The sequence below is a fragment of the Leucoraja erinacea genome, chromosome 22, assembly GCF_028641065.1.
Source record: "Leucoraja erinacea ecotype New England chromosome 22, Leri_hhj_1, whole genome shotgun sequence".
Lineage (NCBI taxonomy): Eukaryota > Metazoa > Chordata > Chondrichthyes > Rajiformes > Rajidae > Leucoraja > Leucoraja erinaceus.
Genome location: NC_073398.1, coordinates 35,312,153 through 35,329,118, shown reverse-complemented (window position 1 = coordinate 35,329,118; position 16,966 = coordinate 35,312,153). Strand labels below are relative to the sequence as shown.

Sequence of the window (16,966 nt, the reverse complement as noted above, 5' to 3'; positions counted from 1 at the left end):
GTCCTTACAGGAAGCAGGGTGGGAAGAAGTGTAGTCCAGATAACTGTGGGATTACACTTGAGATGAACTACAATTGAGATTAATTGGTGCTTTACTAACAGCTTTTTATTAGGAAACATAGAAAACAGGAGCATGTGTAGGCCATTCGGCCCTTCAATATGATCATGGCTGATCAACCAAAATCGGCTCCCCGTTCCTGCGTTTTCCGCCTATCCCTTGAAATAAATCGCCTTTTCTCTTTTAGGATGCATCTGAGAATGAGGTGGAAGATGAAGAGGAGGAGGAAAACACAGACTACCTGACAGACTCCAATAAAGAAAATGAAACTGATGAGGATAACAATGTGAGTGTGAATGGGCGGACTGTCTGAAATACTTGCCCCGTCTTTACAGGGAGATTGCACTGGGGTCACAGGTGTACTTACTAAAATGGAACAAATCTGAGCAAGAGCCTTGACCCGAAACATCTCCGATCCATATGATGCTGATGCTGAAACTTTATTGCCACTTGTACCTAGCTCGGTCCAGTCAGATGCTTTGTTTTTTTAACATACAATGCACAAAGCATTCGCCCCAAAGACGCTTCTTCTTGTTGAGTCCATGCACAAGATTAGAAGTTGTTCAGCCGGAGCTGAGCCCACGTCTCGGCATCTGCTCACAATGGTGTCTGTCTTGTCGCTTCTTGTGCGTGGTGGTGGAAAGATTGGTGGAGACAGGGCCGCGATCGACGTGAACGCTCTTCCCTTCACCCCACAAAGGAGCTGACACAGTTACAAAAAATACTCATCCCTTCTTTTTGTCCCCCCCCCCCCCCCCAGCCGGGTCCCCCTTTGTTCTCCGTGCCCCCCCCCCCCCCCCCCACCTCCTCAGTGACGCAGCCCATCCACCACGGCCCGACCTCGAGACTCCATGTTCTCCACAGATGCTGCCTGACCCGCTGAGTTACTCCAGCACTCTGTGAAACGTCACCTATCCATGTTCTCCACAGATGCTGCCTGACCTGCTGAGTTACTCCAGCACTCTGTGAAACGTCACCTATCCACGTTCTCCACAGCTGCTGCCTGACCCGCTGAGTTATGGTGCAGCAGCATCTATGGAGCGAAGGAAATAGGCAACGTTTCGGGGCCGAAATCCTTATGGAAATAGGCAACGTTTCGGGCCGAAACCCGGAAGGGTTTCGACCCGAAACGTTGCCTATTTCCTTAGCTCCATAGATGCTGCTGCACCCGCTGAGTTACTCCAGCACTCTGTGAAACGTCACCTATCCAAGTTCTCCACACAGATGCTGCCCGACCCGCTGAGATACTCCAGCACTCTGTGAAATGTCACCTATCCATGTTCTCCACAGATGCTGCCTGACCCGCTGAGTTACTCCAGCACTTTGTCTATCTTTGGTATAAACCAGCATCTGCAGTTCCTTCGTACACGGCAAAAATAGCTCGTAAGTCATTCATTCATTCATCCATCATCGTTGAAAACATTAGCCACGTAGTGGTTAAGAGTTTAAGAAGGAACTGCAGATGCTGGAAAATCGAAGGCAGACAAAAGTGCTGGAGAAACTCAGCGGGTGCGGCAGCATCTGTGGAGCGAAGGAAATAGGCAACGTTTTGGGCCTATCTTTTGAGTTTTGTAGTCTGAAGAAGGGTTTCGGCCCAAAGCGACGCAGTGGTGCTGGTTTCCGACGGGAACGGTGACGGACGCTCCACATGTCTCTGTCCTCCAGTTCCTGCGGACTTCTGCCGCTGGAAGTATAGGATTTTGGTGTGTGTGTGTGTGCATTATCATCGTTCCTTACAATGCGATGTATGACAGTGATCGCAACTTCTACTGAAGTGTGGATGGCCGTTGGCTCGCTAGGATTTAAAAGGCATTAAAAACATATGTATCTGTTCTGGGGTGACCACGTGTTATTTGTGTCACCCAGGATGTCATGATCAAAGGTGGAGGCCTGAAGCACCTTCCTTGTGCTGAAGATGAAGAATTCATACAGGCATTGGACAAAATGATGCTCGAGAATCTGCAGGTACCCCACGTTCTTATGTGTAGAGATACAGCACGGAAACAGGCCCTTCGGCCCACCCAGTCCACGCCAACCAGCCATCACCCGTTCACACAAGTTCTATCTTATCCCACTTTCTCATCCACTCCCTACCCGCCAGGGGTAAGTTTACGGAGGGCCGATTAACTTACAGACAATAGGCGCAGAAGTAGGCCATTCAGCCCTTCAAGCCAGCACCGCCATTCACTGTGATTGTTAAGGGGTTGGACAAGCTAGAGGCAGGAAACGTTCCCGATGTTGGGGGGAGTCCACAACCAGGGGCCGCAGTTTAAGAATATGGGGTAAGCCATTTAGAACGGAGACAAGGAAACACTTTTTCTCACGGAGAATGGCGAGTCTGTGGAATTCTCTACAGGAGGGCGGTGGAGGCCGGTTCTCTTGATGCTTTCAAGAGAGAGCTAGATAGGGCTCTTAAAAATAGCGGAGTCAGGGGATATGGGGAGAAGGCAGGAACTGGGTACTGATTGGGGATGATCAGCCATGATCACATTGAATGGCGGTGCTGGCTCGAAGGGCCAAATGGCCTACTCCTGCACCTATTGTCTATTGTCTATTGTGATCATGGCTGATCATCCACAATCAGACCCACACGTCTTTGGGATGTGGAAGAGAAAGTGGTAATAATGAGCAAGTAACAATTTTGAGGGGGCTGATCATTTAAGGAGATCGCTCGTTCCTCAGACGTTAATAATTTGACAAATGCAAGGGTAAGGGAATCGAGAACTACATGCCGTAGGTTTTAGGTGAGAGGGGAAAGATTTAATAGGAACCTGAGGGGCAGCTTTTTCACACAGAGGGTGGTGTGTGTATGGAACAAGCAGCCACAGGAGGCAGTTGAGGTACAGTAACAATTCGAAGGCATTTGCACAGGCACGTGGAAGATTCAGGACCTAGGTTAAATGCGGGCCAGTAGGACTGGCATAGAGGGTTAGGGATGGGCAAGGCAAGTTGGACCAAAGGTCAAAAGCAATAGGAGTAGAATTAGGCCATTCGGCCCATCAAGTCTGCTCCGCCATTCAATCATGGCTGATCTATCTCTCCCTCCTCACCCCATTCTCCTGCCTTCTCCCCATAAACCTCTGGCACCCGTAACTGATCAAGAATCTATCTATCGATCCCTGCCCGAAAATTACCCACCGACTTGGCCTCCGCAGCCTTCAGCGGCAAAGAATTCCGCAGATTCACCACCGGTGAGGGCCTGTTTCTGTTCTGCGTAACTCGTTATCTACGACTCTCTCTAACTTTTGCAATTGTTTTTAAAGCAATTCAAATTACATTGAACAGGCAAGGGAAAGCAGCGCTCTTGCCTAAAATCACCGCCGCCTGCCAGCTTGTTGGGTAATTATGTGGCAAGTGCAGTAATTGGCAGGTTCAAGCCAGATTTGGCCTGTGAGCAGTGCTGTGTTTTATGTAGACAAAAAATGCTGGAGAAACTCAGCGGGTGAGGCGGCGTCTATGGAGCGAAGGAATAGGTGACGTTTCGGGTCGAGACCCGGAAGGGTCTCGACCCGAAACGTCACCTATTCCTTCGCTCCATAGATGCTTTCCGGGTCTCGACCCGAAATGTCACCTATTCCTTCTCTTCATCGATGCTGCCTCACCCACTGAGTTTCTCCACCAATTTTCTGTCTACCTTTGATTGTTCCAGCATCTGCAGTTCCTTCTCAAACATTGCTGTGTTTTGTGTGGCCGGTACTTTTGTTTATGTGACAACCTCCAGGCAACATTCTGCTATTTTTAGCGACGTTGAGAGAATGGAGCGGCTGGGCTTGTACACTCTGGAGTTTAGAAGGATGAGAGGAGATCTCATTGAAACATATAAGATTATTAAGGGTCTGGACACGCTAGAGGCAGGAAACGTGTTCCCAATGTTGGGGGGAGTCCAGAACCAGGGGCCACAGTTTTAAGAATATGGAGTAAGCCATTTAGAACGGAGACGAGGAAACACTTTTTCACACAGACAGTGGTGAGTCTGTGGAATTCTCTGCCTCAGAGGGCGGTGGAGGCAGGTTCTCTGGATTGCTTTCAAGGGAGAGCTAGATAGGGTTCTTAAAGATAGCGGAGTCAGGGGATATGGGCAGGAACGGGGTACTGATTGGGGATGATCAGCCATGATCACATTGAATGGCGGTGCTGGCTCGAAGGGCCGAATGGCCTCCTCCTGCACCTGTTGTCTATTGTTCCAAACCGTGAGCGGGATTTGAATGGACATTCTGATAGTTTGATCTTTTAACATTTTTTACGTTTTCCCAATCATCGTAAAATAAGATTTTAAGAGAAACTAGAAACTGCAATTAGAAACCCTTTCATTTTATTGTATGTTTAGCTCCAGATCTTGGAAGGAAATAAGGGTCACTTTTGGTTTAGTTTAGTTTGGAGATTTAGTTTAGTTCACAGCGCAATAAACAGGCCCTTCGGCCCACCCAGTCCATGCCTGTCAGTGATCCACGTTCATCAGCATCATCCTACAAGCCCTAGGGGACAATTTATAATTTTTACCGAAGCCAATTAAACTACAAACTTGTACGACGACTATGGAGTGTGGGAGGGGAAACCGGAGCACCCGGAGAAAACCCCACGGGGAGAACGTGCAAACTCCGTACAGACAGTACCCGTAGTCAGGATGGAACCCGGGTCTCTGGCGCTGTGAGGCAGCGACTCTACCGCTGCGCCACCGCGCCATTTCTATTTGTAACTAACCAGGTTTGATGATCGATTTCGCATCTGAGTTGATTTACGGAATGGTGACAGTTATTTTTAATTTCATCTCCATATGCCCATACAAAATTATTTTAAATCCCACCAAGGAATCTGCTTCAATCACCACCCCCTTCACCAGCAGCGTGTTTCAGGCACAATGACGCAGCGGGTAGAGCTGCTGCCTCACAGCGCCACAGACCCGGGTTCCATCCTCACTACGGGTTCTGTCTCCGCGGAGTTTGCACGTTCTCCCTGTGACTACGTGGGTTTTCTCCGGGTGCTCCGGTTTCCTCCCGCACTCCAAAGACGTGCAGGTTGGTAGGTTATTTGGCTTCAGTGAAAATGCAATTTAGAATGAAAATTGTCAATTGCCCCTAGTGTGTAGGATAGTGCTAGTGTACGGGGTGATCGCTAGTCGTTGTGGACTCCGTCCGCCACAGGGCCTGTTTCCAGGCTGTGTCTCTAAAATTAATGACCTTATTAAGGATTGCATCAGTGGACTTTTACCTATGACTAAGAATTAGTTATGACTATGACTAAGAATGAGTTTGAACCATATCTATACTGCTGAGCAGAATATCTCGTCTCTCGTTGAATGAGCCGACTTTATCTGCAAGTAGTCACAGATTAGATATTGAAGTGTGACTGTAAGTAATACAGAGTTGATGCTGATCCGTCTGGTGGGTGTATGGAGCAAGCTGACAGAGGAGGTCGTTGATGCAGGCACTATAATAATATCTCAAAGATATTTGGACAGGGACGTGGGTAGCAAGCTTTTAGCGGGATATGGGCTAGAGGTGGGCGTGGGACGAGAGTAGATGGGGCATGTTGTTCATCATAGACAAGAGAAGAGACAAAATGCTGGAGTAAATCATCATTTCACGGGAGGACATGGAAAGGTTTCAGGGCAGGATCCCTTCTTCTGAAGAAGCATCCCTATGTGAAACGTCACCTATCCATGTTCTCCACAGATGCTGCCTGACCCGCTGAGTTACTCCAGCACTGTGAAACGTCACCTATCCATGTTCTCCACTGATGCTGCCTGACCGCTGAGTTACTGTGAAACGTCACCTATCCATGTTCTCCACAGATGCTGCCTGACCCGCTGAGTTATGGTGCAGCAGCATCTATGGAGCGAAGGAAATAGGCAACGTTTCGGGCCGAAACCCTTCTGGAAATAGGTAACGTTTCGGGCCGAAACCCGGAAGGGTTTCGACCCGAAACGTTGCCTATTTCCTTAGCTCCATAGATGCTGCTGCACCCGCTGAGTTACTCCAGCACTCTGTGAAACGTCACCTATCCATGTTCTCCACAGATGCTGCCTGACCCACTGAGTTACTCCAGCATTCAGTGTCTTATTTTGTTCCTTGTCTCGGCAGGGACAAGTTGGGCTGTTTTCGTGCTGTGTGACTGTTTGACTCAGCCGTGATCACGTTGAATGGCGGTGCTGGCTCGAAGGGCCGAATGGCTTACTCCTGCACCTATTGTCTATAGCTTTAGCCTGCTGCTACCTGTTGCCTCGGCAAGACAAAAGAAGCACCAAATTGAAGGTGGATAGACTTGGTTTAAATTTAGGAGATTGAGAGGGGATCTTATAGAAACTTACAAAATTCTTAAGTTGAGTTTCCCTAAACGGTGGCCGATTGGAAAGGGGGAGATAGAGCAGCGAGACCTGGGTGTCAGGTTATTTGAAAGGTAGGCCAGGTGAGAGGGAGTGGGGAGGTCGATGCATTTGACTGGTGAGACCACACCTGGAGTATTGCGTGCAGTTTTGTCCCGAAATCTGAGGAAAGGAAATTATTGCCATAGAGGATCAGAGAAGGGTCACAGACTGATTTCTGGGATGGTCAAGACAAATTGCTAAAACTAAAAAACCGATTCCATCTTCATACAGCAGCGAACGGGCGAGTCGGTGAAAGTCCACCAGTTGGACGTGGCCATTCCGCTGCAGCTGAAAAGCCAGCTGAAGAAGGGACCCCCGCCGCAGGGGGGCGGTGAAGGGGACTCTGAAAACTCGGAGACCATGCAGTTCGTCATGCTCACCAGGAGAGGGAACAAACAACAGGTACTGTACTCACTGTAGCACAGACGGATGTGGTGTTACCTTGCACACTAGAACTGAACCAGTGTTGGTGTTTCACTGTCCTATTTAATCCCAAGGTGCTGGAGAAACTCAGCGGGTGAGGCAGCATCCATGGAGCGAAGGAATAGGTGACGTTGGGTTGTTTTGTTGTTTGTCTTTTGCACAAAAGTCCGTGAGCATTGCCACTTTCATTTCACTGCACATCTCGTATGTGTATGTGACATATAAACTTGACTTGACTTGACTTGGTCGGCATGGACTCTACTTGAACAAAGGACCTGGTTCCATGCTGCCTCTAAACTAAACTTGACTAAACATCAGGCTCGTGAAGCACCCTGCACAGTCCCAACCACAGCCCCACCTCAATACCAAACTACCATGGACTTTGTTCACGTTGAGTTATGGACTTCAGCTCATGGTCTGGTTAACTACAGCTCATGACCGGAAGGGTCTCGACCCGAAACGTCACCTGTTCCTTCGCTATTGAGGGAGTGCAGCATAGGTTTACACGGTTAATTCCCGGGATGGCTGGACTGTCATATGCTGAGAGAATGGAGCGGCTGGGCTTGTACACTCTGGAATTTTAGGATGAGAGGGGATCTTATTGAAACATGAAAGATTATAAAGGGTTTGGACACGCCAGAGGCAGGAAACATGTTCCCGATGTTGGGCCACAGTTTAAGAATAAGGGGTAATCCATTTCGAACGGAGACGAGGAAACACTTTTTCACACAGAGAGTTGTGAGTCTGTGGAATTCTCTGCCTCAGAGGGCGGTGGAGGCCGGTTCTCTGGATACTTTCAAGAGAGAGTTTGATAGGGCTCTTAAAGATAGCGGGGTCAGGGGATAAGGGGAGAAGGCAGGAACGGGGTACTGATTGGTGATGATCAGCCATGATCACATTGAATGGCGGTGCTGGCTCAAAGTGCCGAATGGCCTACTCCTGCCCCTATTGGCTGTTGTCTATTCAGACTGAAGTAGGGTCGCGACCCGAAACGTCGCTTATTCCTTCGCTCCATAGATGCTGCCTCACCCACTGAGTTTCCCCAGCATTTTTGTCTACCTTCGATTTTACCAGCATCTGCAGTTCTTTCCCATACCCTGTAGTATAGTGTCACAGTTTATGTTTTAACATCAGTCTTTGCCACATTATTCACAATATTCTATCTCTATATTGATTGAATGACCCAGCTTGACGACAGGCCCTTCGGCCCACCCAGTCCGTGCCGACCATCGATCACCCGTTCACATCAGTTCCATGTTATCCCACTTTCTCATCCACTCTCGGCACACTAGGGGGCAATTTTACAGAGGGGCCGATTCACCTACAAACCCGCACGTGTTTGGAACGTGGGAGGAGACCGGAGCACCCGGAGAAAACCCACGTGGTCCTGGGGAGAACAGTACCAACGTTCTATTCTGTTCTGTTGTTTTGCACAATTCCGCAGGCATCGCCACTTTCATTTCACTGTCCATCTTGTATGTGACAAATAAAGTTGACTTGAACAGATCGCACCCGACGTCAGGATTGAGCCTGGGTCTCTGGCGCTGTGAGGCAGCAACTCTACCCCTGCGCCACCGTGCCGCTGATTCAAGGCATCATTTTAAAAACCCCAAATTAAATTGTGGTGTAGTCCTAGTTCCGGACCTTAATTATATGAAAAAATTGTTTAAATGTAAAAAAAACAGCTTCATCAACATTAGCTACAGGATGGTGATGTACATGGCTGAGGCAGTGGTAACTGCTGGTTAATAATGAGCGTGTATCTAAGATGCAAAAGATGTCCTCGCTCGAAGTCGCATGTCTGATTTACGGGGAATACTTTTGATAATCAGCTGCAGAATAAGTGGTCTGAGGAATGGCTAATGGAGTTTAACTTTGATAAGTGCCAGGTATTGCATTTTGTGAAGTCAAAGCATGGCGGAACCCTCACAATGAATGACAAGGCACAGGGGAGTGTTGCAGAGCAGAGGGATCTAGGAGTGCAGGCACATCTTTCCCTGCAAGCGCCATCACAGGTAGATAACGTGGTCGAGAAGGCTTACGGCCCATTGGCCTCTACCAATTAGGGTATTGAGTATAGAGGTTGGGATGTTATGAGACAGTTGTACAAGATGTTGGTGGGAAGACCATTCTTCAGAGTGCGTCTGAACGGTCTCGACCCGAAACGCCACCCATTCCTTCTCTCCAGAGATGCTGCCTGTTTTGTTGTGGGAGCTTGGGTGCGTTCCTCAAACACCGAGACGGTAATAAATAAACCGTCTGTTCCCGCGGTGGGGGTGAATCACCCGGTGTGGGTGTCAAAGTCTGGGGGTCGGAGGAGGGGGTGGTCCAATGGGAGTGCATCGCGGTCAGTGACTGTGGGACGCTCCCTACGGTGGAGAGAGAAGGGAAGGAGGGAGAAAGGAGGAGAAGATAGAGGAGGCGAGAGAAGGGGAGAGAGAGAAGGGGGAGACGGGAGTGTGAGGTTCATTTTGCCACACAAGCCATAGGTGACTGGGCAATCTGAACCCAAGCACCAAGCTGAAAGCGGCTGAAGGTGTGCATTCCACCGTGACAGCCCCCACTCTCCCACGGCCACCCTCCGCGGGCTGTGGGTCGGGTGGAGCGGAGGTGTGGGACAATGTTCATGCCTTCGCAGTGATGTGATGGACACGGGGTCTGGAACAATCGCTGACAAGTCCCGCCCCCCCCGGCAACGTCAAGTCCGTTATTGGACGTTTCTGTTGAGCGGCAGTCGGTCCTTTGGCCTGTAGGCGACACCGTCTTTCGGGTAGGTGGCGTTTTTCGACAGAGGGGCCATTCGGTAAGTTTGCTTTTAGGCGACGCAGCTTTTTGGTTCGTTGGCTTTTAGGCGTCCCGCCCTTTCTATTAGTTTGCATTTAGGCGTCCCATCCTTTTGCTTAGTAGGCGTTTCATCTTCGGACTCTTTCGGTTTATTGGCGTTTCGGCCTCGTTTCCATTCGGTCTTTGGCTTCGACTTCTTTGCTTCGGCCTCTCGTCCATCGGCACCGCGTCCACACATGGGTCAGTCCCATTTGGAGTATTGTGTTCGGTTTGGGTCACCTTGCTATGAGAAAGATGTTGTCGAGCTGGAAAGGGTGCAGAGAAGATGTACGAGGATGTTGCCAGTACTCAAGAGCCTGAGCTACAGGGAGAGGTTGAGCAGGCTACGACTTTATTCCTTGGGGCACACTAGGATGAGGGGTGTAAATAAATACAGAGAGGGTAAATGTATAGTGTTTTACCCAGAGTAGGGGAATCAGGACACAGGACAAAGGTTTAAGATGAGAGGCAACTTTGACACAAAGGGTGGTGGGTGCATGGAACGAGCTGCCAGAGGAGATAGCTGAGGAAGGTACTCTAGCAGCATTTCAAGGACAGGTGCATGGATAGGAAAGGATTAGAGGGATATCCTCTAAGAATAGGTGGTAAGCCATTTAGAACGGAGATGAGGAAACACTTTTTCACAAGAGAGAGCTTGATAGGGCTCTTAAAGATTGCGGAGCCAGGGGATATGGGGGAGAAGGCAGGAACGGGGTACTGATTGTGGATGATCAGCCATGATCACAATGAATGGCGGTGCTGGCTCGAAGGGCCCAATGGCCTACTCCTGCACCTATTGTCTATATGGGCCAAACATGGACAGATGGCACTGATGTAGATGTTATGCACCTTAGTCGCCATGGGCAAGTTGGGTTGAAGGGCCTGTTTCCGTGCTGTATGACTCATTATCTGCGACACCTTTGGGATCTCTGGACGACATCATTTCTGCACGTTCACTTTTGAACTTTTTCTCCTTTCGTGTGGCGTGCACAGCCTAAAGTTGTTGGGCAACTTGTTCTATTTGATCTTCCGTTTGTGCACGTCAAGTTGATTGCATTAGTCGAAGCAGGGCGGACCACGTGAAGGTTGCAATCTTCCACCCCACTTTTGAACTGCGGACAGGTAAAGTAGATGGGCCTCCAAAAAGATGCTTCCAACCTGTAACACGCATCCATTCTACCATTTACCAAACTAGTTGTGGATGAGGTTGTAGAATAATTTTTTTTTTCTTTTTTTTTTTTTTCTTCCAAGCCCTGAATTTTAACGAAATTATTATTCAATTAGGCTTCTGGGTCCGGTCGATGAAGCTGCACTTTGTTCTGAAGGTGTTTCCGCTGTTTTTTAAAAGGGTGGGTTGCTCCTGGCACCTATGAGGAAATTCCTTTTTAAATCCAGACTTTTCTGGTTTGACAGATTCCAAAGTTTTGAGGCCACTGAATAATTATCAATTATTTTTTTTTAACAAGACTAAAAAACAAGGCTTCTTTTGTCAGCCGTGAAGAAAGCTCTACAGAAGGCACCTCTGCTCATAGTTGACTACAGGAAGGTTAGGGCTGGGCTAAGGCTGTTTCCCAGTGGAAACTTCAATAGAAAATTCTTGAATTATTGAAAATTCAATAAAAAACAGTGCAACGTGTGGACTTGTTTGTCCTGCATAGTTTTCCAGCTATCACCTTGGTGTTAACGGTAGACTCTCAGATGCTCATGCGTATGGGTGGGCATTTGTAACATAGGTGAGGACCTGTAATGCAGGAAAGAATGCAGTCAAGACAGAACAGCTCAATGACGTGAAGCTCACCGTTTGACCTGTTTTTACAAAATGTTAAATGGTCAGCTCGACATAGATTACAAGACCTACACCAAACCCAAACCAATTAGGAGCAGACGAGGGCATTGGATCCAATTTGTGATCCCAGCTACAAAGACAGATGTGTACAGCAATTCGTTCTTCCTCCGCACAATTAAAGCATGGAATAATCTCCACCCAACTAGTTACCCAACCTAAATTTAAAGTAGCTCTTTCTTCCCAATAACGCTTTCTGGCTTAAGCCCTCCTTTCTCCACCTCCAGTTTAAATTCCATTTGGAATATTTTGGAGGACCAAGAAACCAAGAACCAAGACGCAAAATGCTGGAGGAACTCAGCGGGCGAGGCTGCATCTATGGAGCGAAGGAATAGGCGACGTTTCGGGTCGAGACCCGGAAGGGTCTCGACCCGAAACGTCGCCTATTCCTTCGTTCCATAGATGCTTTCCGGGTCTCGACCCGAAACGTCGCCCATTCCTTTGCTCCATAGATGCTTTCCGCATCTCGACCCGAAACGTCACCTACTCTTTCGCTCCACAGATGCTGCCTCTCAGATTCAGATTCAGATTCAATTTTAATTGTCATTGTCAGTGTACAGTACAGAGACAACGAAATGCATTTAGCATCTCCCTTGAAGAGCGACATAGCAAACGATTTGAATAAAAAAAAATAATAATAAGTGTCCGGGGGTGGGGGGGGATTGGCAGTCACCGAGGTACGTTGTTTAGTAGAGTGACAGCGGCCGGAAAGAAGCTGTTCCTCGACCTGCTGGTTCGGCAACGGAGAGACCTGTAGCGCCTCCCGGATGGTAGGAGGGTAAACAGTCCATGGTTGGGGTGAGAGCAGTCCTTGGCGATGCTGAGCGCCCTCCGCAAACAGCGCTTGCTTTGGACAGACTCAATGGAGGGGAGCGTGGAACCGGTGATGCGTTGGGCAATTTTCACCACCCTCTGCAATGCCTTTCGGTCGGAGACAGAGCAGTTGCCATACCATACTGTGATGCAGTTGGTAAGGATGCTCTCGATGGTGCAGCGGTAGAAGTTCACCAGGATCTGAGGAGACAGATGGACCTTCTTCAGTCTCCTCAGGAAGAAGAGACGCTGATGAGCCTTCTTGATCAGAGTAGAGGTATTGTGGGAAACTCCCGGTGAGTTTCTCCAGCATTTATGTCTGCCTTTGATTATTCCAGCACCTGCAGTTCTCTTCTTAAACAATCAAGAACTGAGGTCGGGCGGATGAAGGCACTTTAGCTGGGAAAGGTTTGATTCATGGTTTGGGGGCGGCACAGCAGTGGAGCGACTGCCTCACAGTGCCAGAGACCCAGCTTCCATCCTGAGCTCGGTGCCACCTGTGTGTGGAGTTTGCACGATCTCCCTGTTTTCCTCCCACATCCCAAAGACGTGCGGGTTTTCTAGGTCAATCAGCCCCTCTGTAAATTGCCCCCCTGGTCTGTAGGGAGTGGATGAGAAAGTGGGATATCATAGAACCAGTGGGAACGGGTGATTAGATGGTCGGCGTGGACTGGGTGGGCCGAAGGGCCTGTTTCCCTGCTGTACCCCTAAAGGCTGCAAAAACTATATTGGGAGATGAGTGACAGGCAAGGCACCGTTTCCAGCTTAACCAGGCCATGTGGGGAAGCTGGTGATGCCTCTTCAAAACATATTGCCGAGAAGTAGTATGATGGACAAGACCCCAGGATCGATCGGGAGAGACAACAAATATCATGGTAGGGCAAAGCAGGGAGAACAGTAGCAGTGATTTCCTGTGTATACCACCGGGTGGCGCTGTCAGCAATGGCCGCCTCGCCGACGGTCTGTCCGTCTTTTCGTATTTTTTTGTTATTTTTAGTGTGTTTTAACAGTTTGCGTTAATGTTCTCTGGCTTGTTTTATGTGGGGGCGGGGGGGGAAGAGGGGAAACTTTTCTTCAATCTCTTATCCTGCCGGAGATGCGATTGTTTCCCGGATCATATCTCCGGTCGCTCTGCGGCCTAACATCGTGGAGCTGGCGGCCTCGCGCCAGACTGACTTTGAGCCCCACCGCGGGGCATGGACTTGCCATCAGAGCCTGCGATCCCTTGCCTGGGATCGACGCTCCAACCACGCCCTACGGATTTCACCATCGAGGAGTTGGCAGCCTCAGGTAGAGACTGATGTGGGGAAGCTCCGAGCCGCAGGCGATTCGACCAGCCCCGACCTGGTGTCCGATCGACCAGCGCGGGGGAGCTGAGATCCCCCCGACACGGGAACTTGATCGCCCCGACGCGGAGGACACGACCACCGGCTACAGGAGCCAAGATCGTCCCGTCAACGGAAGGCTCGGCCACGGGAGGACAAAGAGGGGAAGAGATTGAACTGTTTTTCACCTTCCATCGCAGTGAGGAATGTGGAGGAGTCACTGTGGTGGATGTTTATGTCAAATGTATTTTGTGTGTTCTGTGCTTTTTAATTGTATCACAGGAGGGCAAATCAAATTCCTCGTAGGTTGCAAAACATACTTGGCTAATAAAATATGATTATAGTTATGAAGAAGGAACTGCAGATACTAGTTTATCCTGAAGATAGACACAAGATGCTGGTGTAACTCAGCAGGTCGGGCAGAATCTAGAGAGAAGCAATAGGTGACGTTTCGGGTCGAGACCCTTCTAACACAGCTAACGATGGCCTGTTTCCTTTATCATCGTTACTATTTTGTATTTCTTTCATGCATTTTATATCTCTCTACATCACCGTCTATATCTCTCGTTTCCCTTTCCCCTGACTCTCAGTCTGAAGAAGGGTCTCGAAAAGGACTGGACAAGCTAGATGCAGGAAAAATGTTCCCAATGTTGGGCGAGTCCAGAACCAGGGGACACACAGTCTTAGAATAAAGGGGAGGCCAGTTAAGACTGAGGTGAGAAAATACTTTTTCACCCAATGAGTTGTGGATTTATGGAATTCCCTGCCACAGAGGGCAGTGGAGGCCAAGTCACTGGATGGATTTAAGAGAGTTAGATACTCCAGGGGCTAGTGGAGTCGAGGGATATGGGGAGAAGGCAGGCACGGGTTATGGATTGGGGACGATCAGCCATGATCACAATGAATGGTGGTGCTGGCTCGAATGGCCTCCTCCTGCACCTATTTTCTATGTTTCTATGACTCGACATATTCCTTTTATCCAGCGCTGATTTCCTGGCAACATATTTGAGGTATGACTAAACCAATCGAAAATGTAACACATTCCTGTTGTAAAATGCTGTGATGACAGAGTCCCCATCTTAGCACGGCCGTCTTGCATTATGTCTCTGCAGCTTATCTCCTCATCTTTAACGGCTTTGTTAAATTTTAACATACCTGCTGCAGTTTTATTCCTCTTTTAATCTGCCAATACTGGGCCTACGTGATAAGCATTTGTTCACTCTTTAAAGGAATTTATACAACTGCACCTTGCCTCGAGTGATAAGCAGTCGAGTGATAAACAGTCGTATCTTTGCAAAGTCATGAGGATGATTGTGGATCTCGGGTCATGTTTGCCATTCAATATAGTGGCATTCTCTAGCCAGCCAGAGAGGACATTTTGCTGGATCATTTCCTGTTTTTCCTTGCACCATTTATACTCCTCTTCGTTGCAATTTAGTCTATCCCAGAGATACAGCACAGAAACAGGCCCTTCGGCCCACCGGGTCCGTACCGACCAGCGATCCCCGCACACTAACACCATCCTACACACACTAGAGACATTTTTACAATTATACAACCCAATTAATCTACAAACCTGCCCATCTTTGAAGTGTGGGAGGAAACCAAAGATCTTGGAGAAAGCCCACGCAAGTCACAGGGAGAACGTGCAAACTCCGTACAGACAGCACCCGTAGTCAGGATTGAGCCCGGGTCTCTGGTGCTGTAACTCTGCTGCTCAATTTTCTCTGGGAGGTAGCATTCCTTTCATCTTTTCAGTAAATGCTCTTTGCTCCAAGTACTTTGCCTTTCGGTTAATCAGTCAGATTAGATTAATCTGAAGTATATTTACGGCTGAAGTGTCTGTTGCTTTGCCAAGCCGTTTCACTTGATAATGCACCAGTGAGTATGAAGCTAACGAGATGTGATCGTCAGGGCAACTTGTCCGAACCAAATGCAAGATATTCAACCTCTGACATGCCAGAGGGTTATGTTTCAGAAGGAACTGCGGATGCTGGAAGGTAGATAGAAATGCTGGAGGAACTCAGCGGGTGAGGCAGCATCTATGGAGCGAAGGAATAGGCGACGTTTCGGATCGAGACACGGAAAGCATCTATGGAGCGAAGGAATAGGCGATGTTTCGGGTCGAGACCCGGAAGGGTCTCGACCTGAAACGTCACCTATTCATTCCTTCGCTCCATAGATGCTGCCTCACCCGCTGAGTTTCTCCAGCATTTTTGTCTGCCAGAGGGTTATGGTAACTTCTGAAAATCCTCCTATATTTTAACCCTGTGAATCTCTTCTGCATTTAAATACACCAATCTCCCTCTACTTTAGTTTGGTCGGCGTTTTTAGAGATACAGAGTGACAATAGGCCCTTCGGGTCTGAGTCTACGCCGACCAGCGATCCCCGCACACTAACACTATCCTGCAAGTCGGGCCAAGTCAAGTCGAGAGAGGGTTATGGAGAGACACTATGGAAAACATACAATTTTTACCTAAGCCGATTAACCAACAAGGTCTTTGGAATGTGGAGTACCCCCGGGAAAACCCACAGGGAGAAGGTGCAAACTTTGTACCGACAGCATCTTTAGTCGGGATCAAACCCGGGTCTGTGGTACTAGTCAGCAGCAACTCCATTCCCTGCATATCCATATGCTCATCCAAAAGTCTCTTAAGTCAAGTGAAGTCAAGTTCAAGTCAAGTCAAGTCAAGTTTATTTGTCACATACACATACGAGATGTGCAGTGAAATGAAAGTGGCAATGCTCGCGGAACAACAAAACAACCAAACAAATTATAAACACAATCATAACACACATATTATTTTACATAATAAATAATAGAAGGAAAAACGTTCTGTACAGTTAGTCCCTGGTGAGAAAGGCGTTTACAGTCCGAATTGCCTCTGGGAAGAAACTCCTTCTCAACCTCTCCGTTCTCACTGCGTGGCAACGGAGGCGTTTGCCTGACCGTAGCGGCTGGAACAGTCCGTTGCAGGGGTGGAAGAGGTCTCTCATGATTTTGTTTGCTCTGGAGTTGCACCTCCTGTTGTATAGTTCCTGCAGGGGGGTGAGTGAAGTTCCCATAGTGCGTTCGGCCGAACGCACTACTCTCTGCAGAGCCTTCTTGTCCTTGGCAGAGCAATTCCCGAACCAGATGGTAATGTTCCCGGACAAGATGCTTTCCACCGCCGCTGCGTAGAAGCACTGGAGGATCCTCGGAGACACTCTGAATTTCCTCAATTGCCTGAGGTGGTAAAGGCGCTGCCTTGCCTTACTCACCAGTGCTGAGGCGTGTGATGACCATGTCATATCCTCAGAGATGTGGACTCCCAGAT

The 16,966-nt window shown here is 48.7% G+C and overlaps 1 protein-coding gene across 3 annotated transcripts in view; it reads left to right on the top strand.

Annotated features, from left to right (window-relative positions):
- Positions 1–16,966, top strand: part of upf2 (UPF2 regulator of nonsense mediated mRNA decay) — a 79,593-nt gene that overhangs the window by 43,121 nt on the left and 19,506 nt on the right. For all 3 annotated transcript variants that reach the window (XM_055653451.1, XM_055653453.1, XM_055653452.1), the window contains exons 19-21: positions 245–343; positions 1,924–2,022; positions 6,653–6,823. In XM_055653451.1, the coding sequence (XP_055509426.1) occupies positions 245–343; positions 1,924–2,022; positions 6,653–6,823 (369 nt within the window). The remainder of the gene's footprint in view (positions 1–244; positions 344–1,923; positions 2,023–6,652; positions 6,824–16,966) is intronic.